The following is an 18,997-nucleotide window of genomic DNA, read 5'->3' as shown; positions in this document are numbered from 1 at the left end:
GGCTTAAAATAATATTATATAATAGGGCTTAGCATCTAAAAATCCAACTAATTAGATAACTTTAACTGCTAGTTAAAGTTCCTAGACATCTTAACGATATTCCGGTCACATAATTATACTTTACCGCAATTTAACGGCAATTTACCCTTATATAGTAATATATAACGGTTTAACTCTATAAGGGCTTCTATAGAGAATTAGGTATAAAATCTCTACTTAGGCCCGGTTTATGTAGGTTTATATAGTAAAAGTCGCTAATTAGATCCTTTGCATTTTTAAAGTCTTCCTATAGTTGCCATTCTAGCTAATTTATATCGAATCCTATATATATAGCTCTATAGTAGAGCCGTTGTCCTCTACCTTTACTAAAGTATTTAGAGTTAATAATTTGTTTAATAGTCCACTCCTTATAGTTCTTATCTTTATTCTTATCTTAAATTAGTACTAGTAGAGGTTTAGGCTATATTTACCCTAGTAAGGGGTTAGGCTAATAGAGGTATAGTAGCCATAGGTAAAATATAGGCTATATCCCGCGGGTGGCTAGGGTAAGTAGGAGTTTTAGCTTATATATAAATCCCCTATTAATAACTCGTTTAATTAAATAAGGGCTAAGGTTCTTATAATTAAGTGACTTTATAAGCCTCTATATAGAGATATTACGTATATCTAGCTATACCTAGTCACCAACACATATCTCCGGTAGTGGCGTTCTATAATAGTTAATAAAGTAGGCCTACTTTGCTTAAGCCTAAGCCATTTCTCCCTTATAGTAGTTAAGCAGATTTTTTATATAGTCTATATACTAGTCGGCAAGTAGTATTTTAAGGCGTTTTTTATATAGCAGTTTCTTATTAATAGGTTCTAGTGGCTCTATACTAAATTAGGGGTAATAACCTTATTTACAAAGAATGGGGTAAGTCCTATAGTGGTTAAGATATAGTTATTTGCTATAAATTTACCTAGTAGGAGGTAATCTACCTAGTTATCCTAACTATAGGCAACTACCTATCGTAGGCACGCTTTTATGCTGGTATTAGCGTTTTTTAGTTACCTAGCAGTTTTATAGTAAAAGGATATAGATATCTTAATAGAGATGCTAAGGCGTTAGCAGATTTGTCTCTATATATTAGAGTTAAATTATATATCTTAGTCGGACGTAATTAAGTTAGGTAACCTATATAGTCGGTAAACTTCGTAAAGAAAGGCGTTAGTAACGTTGTTAACGGCTACGCCTTTAGTTAAGACATAGTGGCGCTCTTTTATAAGTCGGTATATTATTATAAGAATATTCTTATAGGTATAGCTATGTCATTTATAGGGTAGTAGGTTAATAACGAAATCTATAGTAATATCTACCTATTATTATACAAGTACTAGTAGAGGGTGCAGTAGTCCTTAGTACTTTATATTAAAGGCCTTAGCGCGCTTATAACTATAGTAGGCGCCTATAAAGTGTTTAACTAAGTCTATTATTTTTAGCTAGAAGTAATATTAGCTAAGAAGCTTATAGGTTCCTTCTTTACCTAAGTAGCTGCTTAATTAGAGGTCGTAGGCCATTTAGATTAGTTGCTGTTATAAATTTTCTAAGTTAGGGGTAAATAGGCGGCCTTTATAATAGAGCCTATTCTCTTTTACTCCCAAGGCTGCTATATTAATCCAGCTTAAGCTTTAAAGGCTAGTAGGTAGCGTATAGGCGCTAGCGGTCTTTACGGTAATAAGTTAATACAGTAATAGGTTAATAAAGGTTTTATATACCGTAGTAATAAGCTTATTAATTTTAAGAGGTAACTTTAGTTCTATAGTATAAAGCTAAGATATAGTTAGCTCTATTATAGGTAGTATACCTAGGGCCAAAATTTATATTTTTAGGATTATTTATTATTAGAACTAATTATAAAGGTTATTTTTAGACTAAGGAAGGTCTTATAAGCGGCGTATTAGGCTATTAGGTTTAGTACTTTATATTTCTAGTCTATATATAATTTTAAAGTTTAAACTAAAGAGAAACTTGTTTTAGTGTACTTAGCGTTAATTTAGCTACTTTATAGTTATAAAGTATTTAAATTTGCAATAGTCCGTAAGGACTTTAGTTAGCTAATTAGGTTCTACTAAGGAGAGTTTTAATTAGAATTCCTTAAACGCTTATATAATTATAAGAAGTTCCTTATTATAGATCTTATAGTTATACTCTTATAGTATAAGCTTAGATAAGTAAAATACGACTAGGTAGAGAAGGCCGTTATTACCTATTTAAAAAAGGACGCCTACGTTAACATAATCTAAGGAGTTGATTTTAAGGTAGAGTTATTATCTTAGTGTAAAGTAAGCTAGGATAAGTGCTTTAGTAAAAGCGTTTTTAAGGTTTTAGAACGCCTTCTTTATTTAGGTATCTAGGTAAAATATAGGTACGTTTTTTTTCCTTTTATAAAAAGGCCCTTCGTTTATATTATTACTATAAGTAATACTACTACGCCTAAGAAGTTGTATATAAATTTCTAATAGAAGTTAGTAAAACTAAGGAAGGCTTATATATCCTTAATATAGTTAGGGGCTTACTATTTAGTAATTATATATACTTTCTTAGGGTCTATATAGACACCCTTAGTAGTAATAATTAGTTTAAGGTATTTTACTTCTATAACTAAGAATTTATACTTCTTTAAATTAATATAAAGTCCTATATCCCTAAGGCGCTCTAGGACTTTTAAACGTGCTCGGTATACTTAAAAGGGTTATTATTATAAATAAGTATATTATCTAGGTACGCAGAGTAGAAGTTATTAAGGTAGTTCTATAAGGCGTTATTAATATAGCTTTAGAAGGTGCTTGGGCCTGTTAGAATTATAAGGTTATAGGGTTATAGCGGAGCTATCTTAAGGATCTAATTGATAATAGAGATGACGCAGATAATGAATATTAATTGATTCGTGATGCAGTAGATGCGGTTAATATCTATATAGATTGCATGCGGACTTCGTCCTCATAATGTGTTTAGAGCTTAGTTAGCACCTCTCACTTAATTCTAACACTCCCCTATGCTAACGACGCTCTCCTTATCTGTCCTAAATAGGTAATTATAGAGCTATTCCTAAATACCTTATAAGTGCTATTCGGCCTACATACAGAGGGAAAACCTAGTAGGCGAAAAACCTCTGTTACTTACTCCGTTAGTTACCGATTCCTAGCGTTATACAGTGCTTTGTAAATTGGTTAATTGGTAGCTATTTTATAAGTATGTCTTTAGGTTAATTTTTACTTGGTATATATACCACTTTAAGTTAATCTTACTAAACTATGTTGTTTCGTTCGAAGAGGTATTAAGTCTCAATATGCTTGGCTTTCTGGTGGTGTTTTATGTCGTATAAAAGGTCGACCGTACCCTTATTGTTATAGTAGAGCGTAGGGATAAAAGGGTTGTCGTTGTCTCTTTCCCCTAGATCTCTCGTCAGCTTCTTAAGCTATACTGCTAACCTTGCTTCTTCTAACGCTGCTATAATCTCTGCTTCCATTGAGCTTAATGCTATTAACTTCTGCCTTTAAGCTATCTAAATTACGGCTCCCCTATAGCGTATAACTGCTATACCTTAGAAAGATATCCAATTGTGTTCTGTTCCCTATATAGCGTCGGTAAAGATATTATAGCCGGTAGGTAATGTAAGCTCGCATAGAGGTAGGTAAATTATTTAATTTAAGTAGGTAATTCTAATTTCAAGAGTGCTGTTTAGATATTGTAGTAGCTGCTTACTTAAGCGGTAATGCGATTTTTTTAGTGCTGCTATGAACCTAGCTAGCTAACTAATAGCATAGCTAATATTAGGACGTATGCAGTTTAATAGGTAGATTATAGAGCTAATAATCTATTAGTATACCGTCGCGTTATTATACTTAAGGAGACTTTCAATATTAGGCTTCAGAATAGTACCTGTTAGTATTAGTAACTTAACTAGATTATAGTTGTCCATTTTCAGCCGTTTAAGTAGCTTTTTAGTATATATTATCTAATATAGCTTAAGGGTTCGTTTTATACGATCTTAATTAATTTAGAAGCCTAGGTCTTTGTATCTCTATTCTCTTAAAATTCTTATCTTTATAATATTGAGGTATCGGCGCTTTTCTGTAATTAGTATATTGTTAACGAATAATAAGATATATACTTTATTTCCTATAAAGAGGTTAGGGTTAGCTTTAGCTAATTTTAAACCTATACTATTAAAGAACTTCTTAACTATCTCTTAGTGCCTGCTTTAGGCCGTATAGTGACTTATTTAGCTTTAAGTAGGCGTCTTTTACCCCCTTAAGATTAGGTTTAAAGTCTCTTAATAGGTTAGAAATCTATATATAAATCTATTCTTGCAATAGCGGGTTTAAGAATATAGTTTTGACGTTAATATAGTTAAGCTTAAGGTCTTTAGCTGCTACCTTTACTATTAGAAACCTAAAGGTGTTATATTATATAATAGACGTAAATGTCTTAAAATAGTTAATATTAGGGGTCTGCTTGTCTCCCTAGATATATAGTCTTACCTTCTTATAAATTACTTCTCCCTTAGCGTTGTACTTATGCTTTAGAACTAGCTTGCTTAGGAGTAACGACCTTCCTTCTGGTATTGTCCCCCTTATAATAGTATAGGTGTGCATTCTCTTAAGAAAGAGAAATTTGTTAAAGATAGCTTTTATTTAGCTAGGAGCGTCCTCCCTTAAGGCCTAATCTAGCTTAATAGCGTTAAATGGTGCTATAGGTGCTCCTAAGGAGGTAGTATTCTTAGCTTTTAGGTGGATAGCTTTTATAGCTATTACTAACTAAACCACCGTATTATTAAAAACCTTTATATTTAGTAACCTTTTAGACCTTATTCTCTGCGTATAAGGAATGCGTATTAATGTGCTTTATATAGGCGTCCTACCCTTAGCATTACCTTATAGATTTAAGCGTCCTATTTAATCTTAACCTAGGCTTCCTACTTAATTTAATCGGCCTACTTAGTCTTAACCTAGGCTTCCCACTTGGCTTAAGCGGCCTACTCGGTCACTATCTGGCCTACTCTTAGTTCTCGCAACTAGAGTCTTTATCGGCCCGTTTAAGGTAATAGGGGGAGGTTTAGGTTAGTTTATAGCTTAGCTCGTAGCCTATACCTAACGTACTCTATAAGGGAACCTGTACTTATTTACTTTAGTATTTCTATAAAGCTTAATTACTTGCGTATATAGGTTTATTATCTTAAATTAACTACTCCCTTTTAATTCTATAAAAACGTAGTTAGGCTTTATTCTTAAATTATACTCTCTAAGGTATTTCTTAAGCATATTAATTGGGTTAGTATAATACCTAAAGATAACTAGATTCTTAAGGTTAGGGACTTATTAAGTATATGCCTCGTAGGGTATAATAGCACCACTATACTTATTATTAAATGGAAGAGCTAAGGTTAGTACTCGATTCTTAATCTAAACAGCGTGTTTGACTGTGTAGCACTAGAGTTTAACTAGTATATTTCCTCGAAATAGAAGTGACCTTGTCTCGCAGTTGACTATATAGATCGCACGCTTGATCGCGCTATTGTATAAGTACTTGTATGCGGGCAAGGTTCAAAATTAATACCCTAGGGTATTAATTTGTCTTAAAATCTGCGGCTAAACTCCCCCTTTCTATTGTCCGCTCGAATCTATGCAGCTTTAGTCCCTGTAAACCTCTCTGCCCTTATAATAATCTCTTTAATATATAGTAGTACCTCTTTAGTTTGGAGGGTCTTAAGAGGGATAACTTAAGTGTAGCGTGTGGCGTTATTTAGGGCTAGTAGGTAGTAGTTATAGGCTCTAATTGATATACCGATTCGTCCTGTAGTATTAAAATATAGCCCTTAACTAGGTGTCTTCTCGCGCTTAGTTATCTTCTTACTTAGTATTTCTCGTATCTTCCTAGCTAGATAAGCTTCGCACGTACTTTTACTAACTAGTACTACCTTCTTCTTAAGCTTTATACCTAGTAAGGAGTGCTATAGCTTAAATAGGTCGCTGTAATTTGTATATCTAGTTTAATAATACTATAGTTTAGCATCTGTTTTATTAAGGCTTGGTTATAAATCGTATACTTCTGCTATCGTATTAAGTGCTTCTTAATGCTCTTATAGTATATAGAGGTTATTCCTTATAGTGGCCTTAAACGTTATACCTAATTTATGCTTACTAGTAGCTTAATTGTCTAGGTTAAATATAATCGAGTAGCCTTTCTAAGTAAGAGTCCTTACTAAGATTAGCTTAATTGTCTTAAATAAAGGTACGAGCCAGACATCTTTTAGCTTTAGGCTACCGATTTGAATTTGGCTATAGCCTATAACAGGGATAACAATCCTATTTGTAGTACGAACCTATTAAGGTATATTCTATCTCTTTAAATATGCTAGGTCTAATTAGTCACTAGTAAAGTACTTGGTTACTCTTAAGTTAAGAGCCTAAGCTAGTAATATCGTTATAAGTTATGGGTTAGTAGGGGTTAGGGTTCTATATATAAAGGTAGGGCCAAAATACGCTATAGAATTTTCTTAGAAGAGCAGTTAGTAGGAGATTAAAGAGGTATATTAATTTAATAATTTAAAAAAATCTTAATAATATATTAAAGATACATCTAAATTAGATAAAGGTTAATAATAGGAAGTAAGGTATTAAGGAAAAGGATTAAGCTTAATAAGTAAGGTGTCTTTATACTTTACCTTCTAATACCCTTTTCGTAAATAGCCGCAACCTTACCAATATAACTCTGTTATAATAGCGCTATTTAAATGAAAGGAAATACGCGTATAAGCTATTTAGCTATTACTTATAAAAACTAATAACGCGGCCAGGGGAAGGTAATTAAGACGTTAAATTAAAGACGTATATAGGTTAAATTATACCTAAATAATATTATAGTATTAATGATTAACGTTATAGACGTTCTTAATAATTATATAATAGCTACAGTTACTATTATAAAGTGTCCCTATTTACTAGATAGTAGAGATACGCTAAATATATAGTATAGAACTACTATATTTAAAAGTATATACACTAAATCTTAAAAGATAAGTCTCTTTAATTAACTAATTAATACCTTAACTATATTTAATAGCCTAAAGGCAAATATAGGAATGATATATTAGTAACGTAGAGAATTATAAAAAAGGATTATAAGAAAGAATTGTAGACTATATTTTAATAGTTAAAGACAATGGTAAGCCAAGGCTTTATACATTAAATCCTATACTAAAAGGTTTTATAGAACTATTCTAGAACACTAAATTACCTATAATACTTATAATTAATCACAGACTAGTATAAAGGCTTAAAAGTAGAGTTATATAAAAATCCCTATATTAGCCTAAGTAGTTACTAATATACTTCTAATAGGCTTTTAATAGGTTTCCTAGCAATCCTTATATCTTTTCTCTAGTTATATTTTTTCCTTATTAAGGTTTTTTAGAGGTTTGAAGTAGGAGTTAGATAGATAGATAATATATAGTAGTATACTAATATCTCTCTAAACCCCTTCTGGGATAAGCCCTTATAATCTCCTTCTACTATAAGGTAATAGCGATTAGGGGCCGACTATAAGAAAGGGGAGGGGGGTAATATAAGGGATATTATTGCGGATACCTTGGGTTGCCCTTAGGACAACCCCCGGATGCCCCTTAAATAGTCGCCAGTTACGTACTAGAGGTACATGCCCATAGTATATAGTCTCTACAATCCTAAAGGCCTTACCTCCTTAAGGATTTGTCTCTCTTACCAATCTATCCTATTCCTATAATTGTGCCTTATAGCCCCCTATTTATAAAGTCCCCTTATAGTATACTAGTACGTCCCTTATATTTCTACGTTCCTATATTTCTATATTCTAAATCTATAACGTAACTAGCTATATAACTTAGCTACCCCTTATTATATAGCTTAATAAGTTCTAGTGCCTCCTATACTATCTTAACTAACCTATTTATATCTCTTTTTAGTTGTGCTACTACTGCCGCTATAAGGTCTGTAACACTAGCTATATAGCAATGTAGTTATTAGGTATTAAAAATATTTAGTATATAAAGCTTTAAATTAGAATTAAAATATACTATATTAAAGCTCTATAGTCTAAATATATACTAGATCCGTAACTAATATAATCTTTAAGCCTAGCTTAAGTAAAGCGCCTTAGTTACTATAGTAGATCTTTATCTAGCGGTAACTAAAGCACCTTAATCTTACTACTACTTCTAAATTAAGCAAAAGCTCTATATAAGGGGGTCCAAGGGGGTCTCCCCTTGGAAAACCTCATCTCTATATATATTAATTAAAGTCTATATAATAAAGCTCTAAATTAAAGCTTTGGGTTAATTTATTGGCTTATTACTTATCAACTCGGGTCAAAATTTTCGTTGGGGGGGTACCAACGATCCGCATGTTTGCTTGAATACTCTGTTACAAATTCGGATTCACTTTTTCGATGCAATGGTGCTACAGACATACGTATCCCCACTAATTGCGAGCCAAGGAGTGTCGCCGGCGTTTTTAGCGCATGGGGAAAGGATGGGGAATACCTTAACAAGACTTGGGGGAGCTGCTTGAGAGGCGCGAACGGATGGAAAGGATCGCAGCTAGACAAGTAGATGAATACAGAAGCAGGGTTTAATAGAGTAGGGCATCGGGCATAAAGCGGAGATATTTCAAATGGCATTCTAGACGGTAAGATTGCTCGACTGCTCCTCGGCCCGAGTGAGTTTTGAGGGAGCGACAGTAGATTGAACCTAAGGAAGCCAGGAGATAGCAGAGGGACTCGAGGCGGAATGCGGAATGCGTCTGATGTCATCTGTTAAATGCTTTTCACAACTCAGCAGCAACAACAACAGCTGTGGCGGAGTAGCTCGCACAATAGGGCAGTGAGGGTGAAGGATGGCAGTTTTACTATAGCGCTACCTATCATATATCAGAGCTGTAGAGCAGTTGTTGGTGTTTCGTTGCTGACTGTGATGGCGTTGGTGAGTGGCCCGCTGTGGCTTGGCTACCAAGCTGTAGCCATGTTCAACCCACCCCTACCTGCCTCAACACCGTTTCATAGACGGCATACGCATCCGTCCTCTGCTGTGCCAGCGACCCCCCAACGATCGTTCGAACAATCCGCGCTGGGCGCCTTCGAAGGGTTTTACATCACTCTGCTGCGAAGAGCTCGTTGTTGAGACTGTCGACTGTCTTCGCCCTTGAGCGAGCGAGGCACCTAGGCTTCGGTTATACAGCCTCACATTGTCCCTATTAATGTGATAAACGCCTCCCTTCCTTGCCGCACATAACGCAATCTTCCATAAAAAGTGATATTATCGGTAAGATATCTTCTGTGCCACCTTGTGAAGCCGTCTGGATTCTAATGCTTGCCCTCATGCAGACTACTGACACAAGCTCACCATTCCATCTTATCACCTCGTTCCCTGCCTGTCTGGGTCAAGATATCTAGCCTAAAGCTCAGAGTAAGCAGCGCTTAATAATGGCTGCTGCTCCTGCTACCCAGTCCTTGAAGGTTAGAGCTCCTATAGAAGTTTGATAAGCTAATAGATAGACTAATTGCTAGCTACTTTAGTGTGTGGTTACTGGAGATGGTGCTGTTGGAAAGGTAGGTCAACGCGAATTAGATCATCTTATATTTCAAAACCGGATTTGACTGACGACGTTTGCTAGACATGCTTACTCATTTCATATACGACGAATGCCTTCCCCGGAGAATACATTCCTACAGTGTAGGCCCCGTCCTTCAATTGTTTTACATATAAAAGCTCATAGATTTTAAGCTTCGATAACTATTCTGCAAATGTCATGGTTGACGGGAAGCCGATAAGTCTCGGATTATGGGATACCGCCGGACAGGAAGATTACGACCGCCTTCGGCCGCTGTCATACCCACAAACAGACGTGTTCCTGATCTGCTTTTCGATTGTTAGCCCCCCGTCCTTCGACAACGTCAAGGCCAAGGTATTATAACTCCCTACCCCGTTGTTCACCGTCTGACAACTTCAGTGGTACCCTGAAATCGACCACCATGCACCTGGCGTCCCAATCATACTTGTAGGCACGAAGCTAGATTTGAGGGACGATGAGGCGACTAGGGAGAGACTTCGGCAGATGAAAATGGCCCCCATACAATACGAGCAGGCAGTTATGGTTGCGAAGGAGATTAAGGCGCAGAAATATCTGGAATGCTCCGCATTGACACAGCGAAATCTCAAAAGCGTGTTTGATGAGGCTATCAGGTCGGTTCTATCTAGTAGACGTGGGAAGTGTACGGGATTCTTCTAACCCTTTGGTAGAGCTGTACTGAGCCCCCGGCCTCCACCAAAAACGAAAAAGAGCGGAAAGTGTGTCATCCTATGAAGCGGATGCACGATACAAGTGACGCGACAAGAGTGCGACGCAGTTTGGTGCAACAAAATACATCCGATGTTGCTTAAATACCTTGGTGTTGTGGACAAGTTAGAATGGCGTTTTCGTACGGGATTGGAGATGCATCGCAGCCGACCGGCCAGGAAAGCCTGAGAATTGCCGGAATGATTAGTTCAGCGACGAATCTTCAATTCAGGGCAACGGGCAACCATGGTGTGGAGCATTGTCCTTTGGACTCGGTTTTTACGCTGCCTAGTACCTTTTTCACTTATCCATGTGCTTAGCGCTGGCCAGCATTTCTTCTCTCAATTGAATGTAGATAGTGTGGAGCAATCATCCCGGGTCTATTTCTATGTTTTCTGTCGGGCGGGATCATTGCTTTCTCTGGATAATTACTTTGCGCTTCAGCTTTATAATAGACCTTCTGGTTTATAAAACGAGATGTTACCAAAATGATGTCCGTTGATCAAATTCAAGTGGCCCAAGCTGGAGACTCTCCTCAAATTATTTAACACGGAAGAATTTTTGGCTGTATATTAAACCCCGACTAGAGAAAAGCGGTGCCGGTTGTACCCTGCCAACGCTCGCAGTGACAGGGATTTGCATCTCGGAGCTGTCGAGGCTCAACCTCACCTCGCGACCACACCAACACCCAATCACCCAGCCATGTTCCACCAAGGAGACCTTCAAAGCGGCATCGCCCTTGCGATCCAACAAGCAAAACTGGTTGCTTGCTTTGTTCGGGGTGAGTAAACTGCCAATACATCTGGAGTCTTAATGAATGCTAACCATGGTGCACCAAGGAAGACGATGGCCCCGAAAGTTTAACATGGGAAAATGAATGGCTTCAAACCGATCAGGTTTGTTCCTCTAAACGTACATATCTCTTACAGGGTGCTGAAAACTGCAGCTTTCCAGTCTCCTAGTTCAAACCGTAGTTCTGCTACGTATCCAGGCCCGCTCCCTAGAGGCTGGTTTCCTGTCAGCCTTCTGCCCTATTTCAAAAGTCCCAGCATTAGTGGTTATACGGTGAGTGCTAATAAACCCTAGCCTTTTGATTGCTTCCACTTATACCTTTCTAGTAATGGTCAGCTCCGTGAGCATCTTGTTAGCGGTATCAGCCAGGAGGAATTTACGAGTCGCCTACACCTTGTTCTAGGAGGAGATGCAACCAAGAACACAACGCAAACATTAGCCTCTACCTCACCTGAGACATTGGACCCAGTGCCTGCCGGAATCCCAGAAGATACGGAAGGTCCTTCAGCGCCCCACTCCGATAGTAACACGCCAATCCCGTCAGCAACCGAACCGTCAGCGACACCACCAACAAGAGTTCAAGCCTTGTTAGCCGATCGTGCGCGCCGTCTCGAAGCTGACAAACAACTTAAGGAAGAGGCCGAAAAGTCAGCGCGGTCTGCCAAAGCTAAAGGGAAGCAGAAGGCCGTCGAGGAGGAGCTTGAAGCTGCCAGCGGATCTTCCACAAAGTCACGGCAGCTTAGCGCTGCAGCACAAGCTCGGAAGAAGAAGCAAGAGGATCGGGAGGAACTCAAGCGTATACAAGCACGTATCGAGGCCGACAAGCGGGAACGGAAGGCGCGAGAGGATGCACAGAGAGCAGCAGCGGCTGAGGACGCAGAACGACGATGCCTGGAGCAAGCTGCGCTAGTGGAGGTAGAGGCGCAGGCCACAAAGGCGAAGAATGTTGCGGTGGGCTCGAAGAACGTGCATCTCAATATTCGGCTATTTGATGGTAGTACAATTCGTGCATACTTTCCACGCACTTCAACGCTGCAGGATGATGTACGGTTATGGGTTGATGAGGAACTCGCTTCTCGTACGGAACTACCTTCCAATTCTCCACCCCCCTATACCTTTAAACACATCCTCGCCCCACTTCCCAGCCGTACCCTCTCCGTATCCGACGAAGCTGCATCCCTTGAATACATCGACTTAGCTCCTGGTGCAACTCTAGTCCTTGTCCCCGTCCAAGGTTTCACTGAAGCATACAGCAACGCGGGCGGTGGCATCTTAGGCACCTTGTATGGCGGGGTCATTGGCGTGGTTTCTGGAGCAGTAGGCCTTGTCTCTAGCAGTGTAGGGTTACTGGGGGGTGCACTTAAGTCCGTAACAGGATACGGTGCGCAGCCTGATCAGGAAGGAAGTGCAGACCCGGGAGAAGGTAGGTCAGTGGGGTCGGAACCAGGGTCTTCGGCCGGATCAAGTATCAGGGTACGAACATTAGCGGATCAGAGAGTTAAAGAGCAGCGGGACCTCGAGCGTGATCCAAATTCTCGGCAATTCTACAATGGAAATCAGGTATGCCTTCATCAATCCCAATTCGACCAATTTAGCTCCACTAACACTGCAACAGCTTAACTTCGAGCCCAATGAGGATGAGAATGAAAAATAGTTTATGATACACTGTACGATAGGCGAAACAGATGATACCCGCATAAAGAACGATTATCATGCATAGCAATAATCACTATTGATAGCTCATCAAAGCTCCCCATCTGTAACCGTTTGCATTTTCACTCCTTTCCTTGAACACAACCCCCGAACATCAACAAACCCTCCGAAGCACATCAGCCTTCGCGTTCTCTTTCCGCTGCACTTCCCCTGCAAATATTTGTAGCACTGGCAATCCGTGCGCTACGTATTGCTCTTCGATAAGTGGCATTGTAAGGAAGTCCTGAATTGGCGTTCCTGTAGTTTTTTGTCTCTTCAAAGCTCCCGCGGGGAACAGTGGCCTAGGTACCCGGTGTGTGGATGAAAAGGATCATAGGGAGAAATGATCGGTGGTGGATTTGGTATCTTGGGGGTTGTTTAAAAGACTGTTTGGACTGCGGAAGGAACTTCGTGATTCAGATCCTTCATGTTATAGTTTATCTCTTCTTCTCTATTGTCCTCCCTCGAAATATTTCTTGCCATCCGGATGTCTTTCGTAGATGTAGACTCCTTATTACGCACCGTCAGAATCCCCTCTGACAACAGTCTCATCACCAACAATCTCTCCCTGCTGCATCCTTTTCCAGCCACTATGCGGACTCGCATAGGGCGTCATGTCCAAATTCCAGGTCCCGCGATCCCCTCTAAGGACACCCACTGTGTCAGCCTTATAAGGGGCCCAACGTTTGGGTTGGCCGTCCATCTCTGTTTAAAAGAGTTCTGCAGATATAGAGGAGAAGTTTACCGTGGCGGTACTGGCGCGGGCTAGTGTGGAAATAGGAGAGGAGATATGCTGACTATAAAGGGTACGAATATGGATTTGCCGTGGCGCGCCATGTTATCTATAAAACTTGGCAGTGCTTTGTGGTAGGATTTCGATGTTTGCTATACTGGCCGTCTCCTGAAGATGTGACGTAGCTGAAGGTGTACAATTATTAGGAAAACCCAAAGTCCGGGGCGTGCAGCTTGAGAGGGTTTGGAAAACTGTCTAAATTAGTGGAAGTGCGAGACTTAATAGAATTTAAACTTGAAGAAAAGCTTTAAGTCCAAGTTCTAATTTGAAGCTGGGATAGAAAGATTGATATATGGGAAATACATAGGACTCGCAAGTCGGACGAGGCGGTAACTCACAATGAAGTCGGTTATTGGAGTTCAAGAGTTCTAATACTAAGCTTAAAATCTAGCGTACCTTTGCTTTACAGCTAGTAGGAAAGTCAAAATTTGGTCAGGATCGTCTGGTAAAAGGGTTTAATGCTAAACTTCGATTTACTGTATTTGGTGCTATCAACATGAGGCGCTAGGGAGAATGTAATGGTGATGCTTGCTGGATGTTATTCTCTTAATTTACAATATAGCGCTACCGAAAACTCCCAGACAATGCTACATGCGTTCTTATGATATTCCAGGGCTTGCATGTTGAACCGGGCCCAATCACTTGGTCATGAAATAGTTGCCGTAGACTGTTCGACTGATGACCAACCGACGATTTTGATCAACCGAGTAGAGAAACTAATACTGGCTTGCGGCCTGCTGACAGGCTTTCTGTTGAACGAGCATATATGTTAGCATGAAAATTCGCTACCGATTGTTTGAGTGTGCACCACAAACCAGCTGATCCAAATACCACCCACAAATTGTTAAGGAGCCCTGATTCTCGTCCATGCACTTGCGGAAGTTGTTGACGTCAGTTTGGCACACACCAGACTGATAGGTGCTTGAGGAGCTATTGGCGTACTGCTGCTCTGCGGGTGCGGTTTGTGCGGATTGGGATTCAGCGGGTGCGGAGGAGCCACCGCCGAAGAAGCCGCCAATGGCATGGCCGATAGATGAGCCAACTGCTACACCGCTGTTGAAAGGTATTAGTTAGCGTAGATCTTTTGGAATATACGAGGATTAATGCCGATGTTTGGAAAGAAGCAGTACAGAGCAGTAATAGATGGTTATATGGCGTGGAGGCGTTTGTGCGGTGCAGTACAGAATACTGGTACTTACGCAGCAGTGCTCGCCATTTGGCCGAATAAACCTGGTCCAGCACTCTGCTGGGGAGCAGCCTGTGCTGGAGGATGTTGCTGCTGAGAAGTAGCCGGTGGGTGAGCAGCAGTTGTAGCGGGACGGGCTGGGGCAGGGCCAGGAGGAGTAACCGGCTGGCGAGCTGGGGTAGCCGTAGGACGGCGTGGGGCGCTGGAACTGCGGGATTGACGAGGCATTTTCGACGAGGTTTGGACGGAGGTCTAAGGATTGTGTTGATGGAAGGAATTGGTGTTGTTGGAGGCGGCGGTTCAGATGCGGATGGCGAAGAGTTTCAAGCATTCGAGAAGGATCGGATCTTCGCTTCGGCGCAGGGACCGAGGAAGAACTGTGCACGGGCCGGAACTATTGGATTTGAGACCCATGCACTATATTCATTGGGAAATGCCTTTGCTACGGCTATAATTTTGATTCATATTTGCTACGGTAGGCCGCTTTGAGTACATTAGAGATTCTCGCGTGGAATTATATACATGCATAAAAGGCTTTGCTGAGTGTATATACCTTCAAAGCAAACGCTAATAAACTGTTCCTCTCGACAAACTCTCAATCCGCGATCGTGTATCACATCTGTATGCCGCAACACGGATTTCACTTTGACTTGCATCATCCAGCACGAAGTCGCCGGCGAACAAACCGACGCACCGAAACCCTCGGTGCGGGTGGATACCTATCAAATATCGGCAACCCAGGATGCCTGTGGTCATACACCTCTCCTAGGAGAGCATTAGGATATGTGCAGTATCAGAAATGAGACCTCGCCCAAGAGCTCAGCCATTCGTATTTGTATCCCGGTTTGCCGTTATCCGGCTATCGGATTCTTTCTTGGGTAGAGGGCCCTTGAGTAATGCTTGGAATGCTGCACTGTGTCCTCTAGGTGGGAGGTTCGACTTGGGCCTCCGAGGAGGAAGGGGTCCTGCTCGTTGATCTTGGACTAGATTGCGAGGTTCGACCTCGAGCTTACGTTGCTTATTGCTCTTTTTATTTCTTTTCTCCTTCTTTTTCTCCCTCCTCTCCTTCTTTGTGCGCCTGCCGCCTTTACCCTTCCCCCGGAGGGCATTTGCCTCAACGCCTTTGTCCAGTGCAGACGGGGATTCGGAGTCTCGTGAGTCCTCAGAGCTACTCTCGCCCTCCTCATCCCCAGACAAGCCTTCTACCGCACTAGCCTTTCGCTTTTTCGATATCTCTTCTTGCTTGATACGCTCGGAGTGCTCGTCGAATTTGATGTGTGCGTTGGCCTCCTCCCTGGCCTGTCGCTCGGAACGCTCGAGGTCATACCTCCCATTTCCAGACTGTATGTGCGTAAGTATTGTACGTACAAATATTCCAATCTTTCAACCGTACCAAGGCATGCTTGATGAACCTTCCGGCGGCTTGCTTATCTAGGCTGAGATCTCTCTTGAGTGGGCCTGCTTCTGCTTTCTTAATCTTTTCGAAGTACTGCCTGAGGCGGGTGAGCTCGGTGAAGACGGCATGTTCTTTTGCGTTCTCGCCATTTAATAGAAGGTATGCTTGGGGCATCGTTAGAATACTGTATCTGCCTTGAGTGACGGTGAAACGTACAGAATAGAATAGATTCAATTGCATAGGTGATCATGACATGGAGCTTCGCTTTGTCGAGAAGAGGTAGCTTGCTAGCAACGTCGGACAGTGGAGCGTTCAAGAGGGGCGCAAGAGCTTCTTCGAGGTCATCAATGTTTCCCTCTAGATGCTCAAGCAGTGGATGTAGATCCACGGTATCCATAATTAGCACTGAGTACGAGCAGCCAGTACTGAAGTGTTCTGTAGATTTTAGAAGTGCAGGAGGAGACAGAAGTATAAAAGAGATGTCGATAATACTGCGGTGATGGGAATGCCTTCCACTTTCTTTCAAGCCTTCTGGTCTGTGCTTCTGAAGCCAATCATCTCCATTCAACGCCGACATTAAGACAAGATAGACGCTTCGATGCTCCTCCATGACCATTTATACTGTATTTCACTCCCCTACGCCTGCGAATTTATATTGCCGGGTTTATCACTTGAATTAGCCCTCAATAGTTCCCCTACTTCAACCTGTCTTCCCCAATTCTCTCCTACCCTCTTCCCAGGCTGCGGCCTCGAATAGCTCACAGTTTCATCCGATGCAGCCCAGGTAGCAATCGCCTGGGCCGAGTGGCCTTATTCCAATCTAGATCGCCCGGGAAATCATGGTGGAGTGAAGCTGCCATTGATGGCGTGAAAGTCAGTGGACCCAAGCACAGCGAAAGGTAGATTGGGCATATCCAACCATGTACAACAAAAGCTGACAGCTTCACAGCCCTGGAGCGATTGACGAACAACCTACCCGTCATCAGTTTCGGAACGTTGCCGAATTCTACCGTACAATGCCAGTCTTTGATAGACGCATCCATGTCATGGGCATGGGGAACGTCGGACGGTTCATGGCACATGCACTGCGTGGAATACCTAACCCTCCACCCGTAACACTGATATTCCACAAGCCTCAGACACTTAAACAATGGAATGAGGGGCTGCAAGAGATTCGCATAAAGACACATGATGCCGTAGAAGCTAGGTCGGGTTTCGAGGCCGAGCTCGCTATGCTACGCCCACGCTTTCACGGCCAAGAAGTAACATTTGAGGATGAGGATACACTACACCCCTCCAAAACGGCCTCAGATGAATCCTCACAATCACCAAAACAGCAAGTTCCGCAGGGTGAATCCACAGAACCAATCCATGCGCTGATCCTATGCGTGAAGACCACGCAGGCGCTCTCCGCTCTCTCAAGCGTCCGCCACCGCATCACGCCTCACTCCGTGGTCCTCTTCCTCCAAAACGGCATGGGCACCATCGACGAAGTTAACGAACACATCTTCCCTGACCCCTCCAAACGACCCTTCTACATGCTCGGCATAAACTCGCACGGCGTAAACAGCCAGCCCAACGACCTATTCGCCGCAACCCACGCCGGCCAGGGCACCCTCTCCCTCGGCCTGCTCCCACACACCCACTACCAACCCCAGGCCCCCTACGCACCACGCTCCAAATTCCGCCCCACCCTACCCAGCAACCCGCCCGGCGCCCCGCCCTCACCACCCAAACACCCGGCCCCAGCCACATCCTCGGATCCGGCGCCCGGCTCGCCCGAGTTCCCCTGGACCGCGCTATCGCGCTACCTCCTCCGCACACTCCTGCGCACGCCCGTGCTATGCGCAACCAGCTTCTCGCCGCCGGACCTGCTGATGCTGCGGCTGGAGAAGCTGGCCGTGAACTCGATCATCAACCCGCTGACGGTACTACTAGACGCGCGCAACGGCGCCGTGCTGTACAACTACGCGCTGACGCGGGTCATGCGCCTGCTGCTGGCCGAGACCAGCCTCGTGCTGCGCGCGCTGCCCGAGCTGCAGCACATCCCCGGCGTCGTGCACCGCTTCGATCCGGGCCGGCTGGAGACGCTCGTCGTGGGTGTGGCGAGTAAGACGCGCGAGAATGTCAGCAGCATGTTGGCGGATGTTAGGGCTGGGCGGCGGACTGAGGTCGAGTATATGAACGGGTGGGTGGTGCGGAGGGGCGAGGAGATGGGGGTACGGTGTGTCGTGAATTTCATGATCAAGGAGCTGGTGAAGGGGAAGCAGGGGATGGTGCAGTGGGAGTTGGGAGAGGACGTGCCGCTTGTTGGTTTGGATTCGAGTGGGACCGACAGGGACTGTAAGAGTTGAAAAGGTAAAAGATGAGATGAAGAGGTTGTGTAGATGAATTAGTAACCTATGCAAAACCCTACGTGAAGAGTTCACGGGCAAAGGATGTCTATATTTGTGTAATGTCACCCCATGTAGATGTAATTGATGATCAATCCCATCCACATTCACCGACTGCGCCCGTCGGAGACGCCTCCAATCTTCTACAGCACACCTAAAACAAGTATGCGCCCCATTGCAGGTTCATAGCCCATACTTTCATCTATCGTACAAAAATCTGTCTTCCTCCTTCCAGGCCTCTGTCCTGGAAGCCTCAAGATCCTAACGGATTAACGGAATAGCGCTAAGCCCCTTTTTAGTGCAATACATTAATTACTAGGCCCTAAAGCTCTCACCAATTAACCGGAAAGGGCGAAATGAGCACACGTATAAGAATGCGAAGCCGCCCATTTGAC

The 18,997-nt window shown here is 42.3% G+C and overlaps 6 protein-coding genes across 6 annotated transcripts; 3 read left to right on the top strand and 3 right to left on the bottom strand.

The window, feature by feature from the left end:
* Nucleotides 1–8,221: 8,221 nt before the first annotated feature.
* Nucleotides 8,222–8,958, bottom strand: K441DRAFT_325524 (uncharacterized protein). Its single transcript, XM_067641199.1, has one exon. It carries the CDS (start codon nucleotides 8,825–8,827, stop codon nucleotides 8,375–8,377), a length of 453 nt encoding a protein of 150 aa, XP_067497705.1. The 5' UTR covers nucleotides 8,828–8,958; the 3' UTR covers nucleotides 8,222–8,374.
* A 155-nt stretch (nucleotides 8,959–9,113) lies between these two features.
* Nucleotides 9,114–10,835, top strand: K441DRAFT_669478 (cell division control protein 42 precursor). The gene is made up of 7 exons (XM_067650147.1): nucleotides 9,114–9,335; nucleotides 9,398–9,529; nucleotides 9,590–9,622; nucleotides 9,688–9,746; nucleotides 9,798–9,978; nucleotides 10,024–10,256; nucleotides 10,314–10,835. The coding sequence occupies exons 2-7, from the start codon at nucleotides 9,497–9,499 to the stop codon at nucleotides 10,375–10,377; spliced, it is 603 nt and encodes a 200-aa protein (XP_067497704.1). The 5' UTR covers nucleotides 9,114–9,335; nucleotides 9,398–9,496; the 3' UTR covers nucleotides 10,378–10,835.
* A 217-nt stretch (nucleotides 10,836–11,052) lies between these two features.
* K441DRAFT_590013 (uncharacterized protein) lies at nucleotides 11,053–12,796 on the top strand (the record flags this gene model as incomplete). The annotated part of the gene is made up of 5 exons (XM_067644788.1): nucleotides 11,053–11,131; nucleotides 11,194–11,246; nucleotides 11,297–11,415; nucleotides 11,469–12,702; nucleotides 12,758–12,796. 5 exons carry the CDS (start codon nucleotides 11,053–11,055, stop codon nucleotides 12,794–12,796), a joined length of 1,524 nt encoding a protein of 507 aa, XP_067497703.1.
* A 1,288-nt stretch (nucleotides 12,797–14,084) lies between these two features.
* K441DRAFT_669475 (uncharacterized protein) lies at nucleotides 14,085–15,113 on the bottom strand. Its single transcript, XM_067650146.1, has 3 exons — nucleotides 14,827–15,113; nucleotides 14,443–14,680; nucleotides 14,085–14,376 (listed from the first exon to the last, which is right to left on the bottom strand). Exons 1-3 carry the CDS (start codon nucleotides 15,039–15,041, stop codon nucleotides 14,344–14,346), a joined length of 486 nt encoding a protein of 161 aa, XP_067497702.1. The 5' UTR covers nucleotides 15,042–15,113; the 3' UTR covers nucleotides 14,085–14,343.
* A 142-nt stretch (nucleotides 15,114–15,255) lies between these two features.
* Nucleotides 15,256–16,625, bottom strand: K441DRAFT_669474 (uncharacterized protein). Its single transcript, XM_067650145.1, has 3 exons — nucleotides 16,426–16,625; nucleotides 16,207–16,373; nucleotides 15,256–16,154 (listed from the first exon to the last, which is right to left on the bottom strand). Exons 1-3 carry the CDS (start codon nucleotides 16,604–16,606, stop codon nucleotides 15,633–15,635), a joined length of 870 nt encoding a protein of 289 aa, XP_067497701.1. The 5' UTR covers nucleotides 16,607–16,625; the 3' UTR covers nucleotides 15,256–15,632.
* A 224-nt stretch (nucleotides 16,626–16,849) lies between these two features.
* K441DRAFT_621639 (6-phosphogluconate dehydrogenase C-terminal domain-like protein) lies at nucleotides 16,850–18,763 on the top strand. The gene is made up of 2 exons (XM_067645972.1): nucleotides 16,850–17,108; nucleotides 17,159–18,763. The coding sequence occupies exon 2, from the start codon at nucleotides 17,226–17,228 to the stop codon at nucleotides 18,561–18,563; it is 1,338 nt and encodes a 445-aa protein (XP_067497700.1). The 5' UTR covers nucleotides 16,850–17,108; nucleotides 17,159–17,225; the 3' UTR covers nucleotides 18,564–18,763.
* The last annotated feature ends 234 nt before the right edge of the window (nucleotides 18,764–18,997 follow it).

This window comes from Cenococcum geophilum, assembly GCF_001692895.1.
Source record: "Cenococcum geophilum 1.58 unplaced genomic scaffold K441scaffold_71, whole genome shotgun sequence".
Taxonomy (NCBI): domain Eukaryota; kingdom Fungi; phylum Ascomycota; class Dothideomycetes; order Gloniales; family Gloniaceae; genus Cenococcum; species Cenococcum geophilum.
Note: the sequence above shows the minus strand (reverse complement) of the source record. Positions and strands in the feature narration are given on the sequence as shown.

What these genes read in the sequence shown, in the direction of transcription:
- K441DRAFT_325524 (XM_067641199.1), bottom strand. Translation starts at nt 8,827, where the DNA reads ATGACATCAGACGCATTCCGCATTCCGCCTCGAGTCCCTCTGCTATCT.
- K441DRAFT_669478 (XM_067650147.1), top strand. Translation starts at nt 9,497, where the DNA reads ATGGCTGCTGCTCCTGCTACCCAGTCCTTGAAG. An exon ending in GGAGAATACATTCCTACAGT is followed by an intron (nt 9,747 to 9,797) that starts GTAGGCCCCGTC and finishes ATAGATTTTAAG; the next exon opens with CTTCGATAACTATTCTGCAA. An exon ending in TCGACAACGTCAAGGCCAAG is followed by an intron (nt 9,979 to 10,023) that starts GTATTATAACTC and finishes TGACAACTTCAG; the next exon opens with TGGTACCCTGAAATCGACCA.
- K441DRAFT_669475 (XM_067650146.1), bottom strand. Translation starts at nt 15,041, where the DNA reads ATGCCTCGTCAATCCCGCAGTTCCAGCGCCCCACGCCGTCCTACGGCT. An exon ending in CAAATGGCGAGCACTGCTGC is followed by an intron (nt 14,681 to 14,826) that starts GTAAGTACCAGT and finishes ACCTTTCAACAG; the next exon opens with CGGTGTAGCAGTTGGCTCAT. An exon ending in GGTGGTATTTGGATCAGCTG is followed by an intron (nt 14,377 to 14,442) that starts GTTTGTGGTGCA and finishes CTCGTTCAACAG; the next exon opens with AAAGCCTGTCAGCAGGCCGC.
- K441DRAFT_669474 (XM_067650145.1), bottom strand. Translation starts at nt 16,606, where the DNA reads ATGGATACCGTGGATCTACATCCACTGCTTGAGCATCTAGAGGGAAAC. An exon ending in AATTGAATCTATTCTATTCT is followed by an intron (nt 16,374 to 16,425) that starts GTACGTTTCACC and finishes CGATGCCCCAAG; the next exon opens with CATACCTTCTATTAAATGGC. An exon ending in GGTTCATCAAGCATGCCTTG is followed by an intron (nt 16,155 to 16,206) that starts GTACGGTTGAAA and finishes ACGCACATACAG; the next exon opens with TCTGGAAATGGGAGGTATGA.
- K441DRAFT_621639 (XM_067645972.1), top strand. Translation starts at nt 17,226, where the DNA reads ATGCCAGTCTTTGATAGACGCATCCATGTCATGGGCATGGGGAACGTC.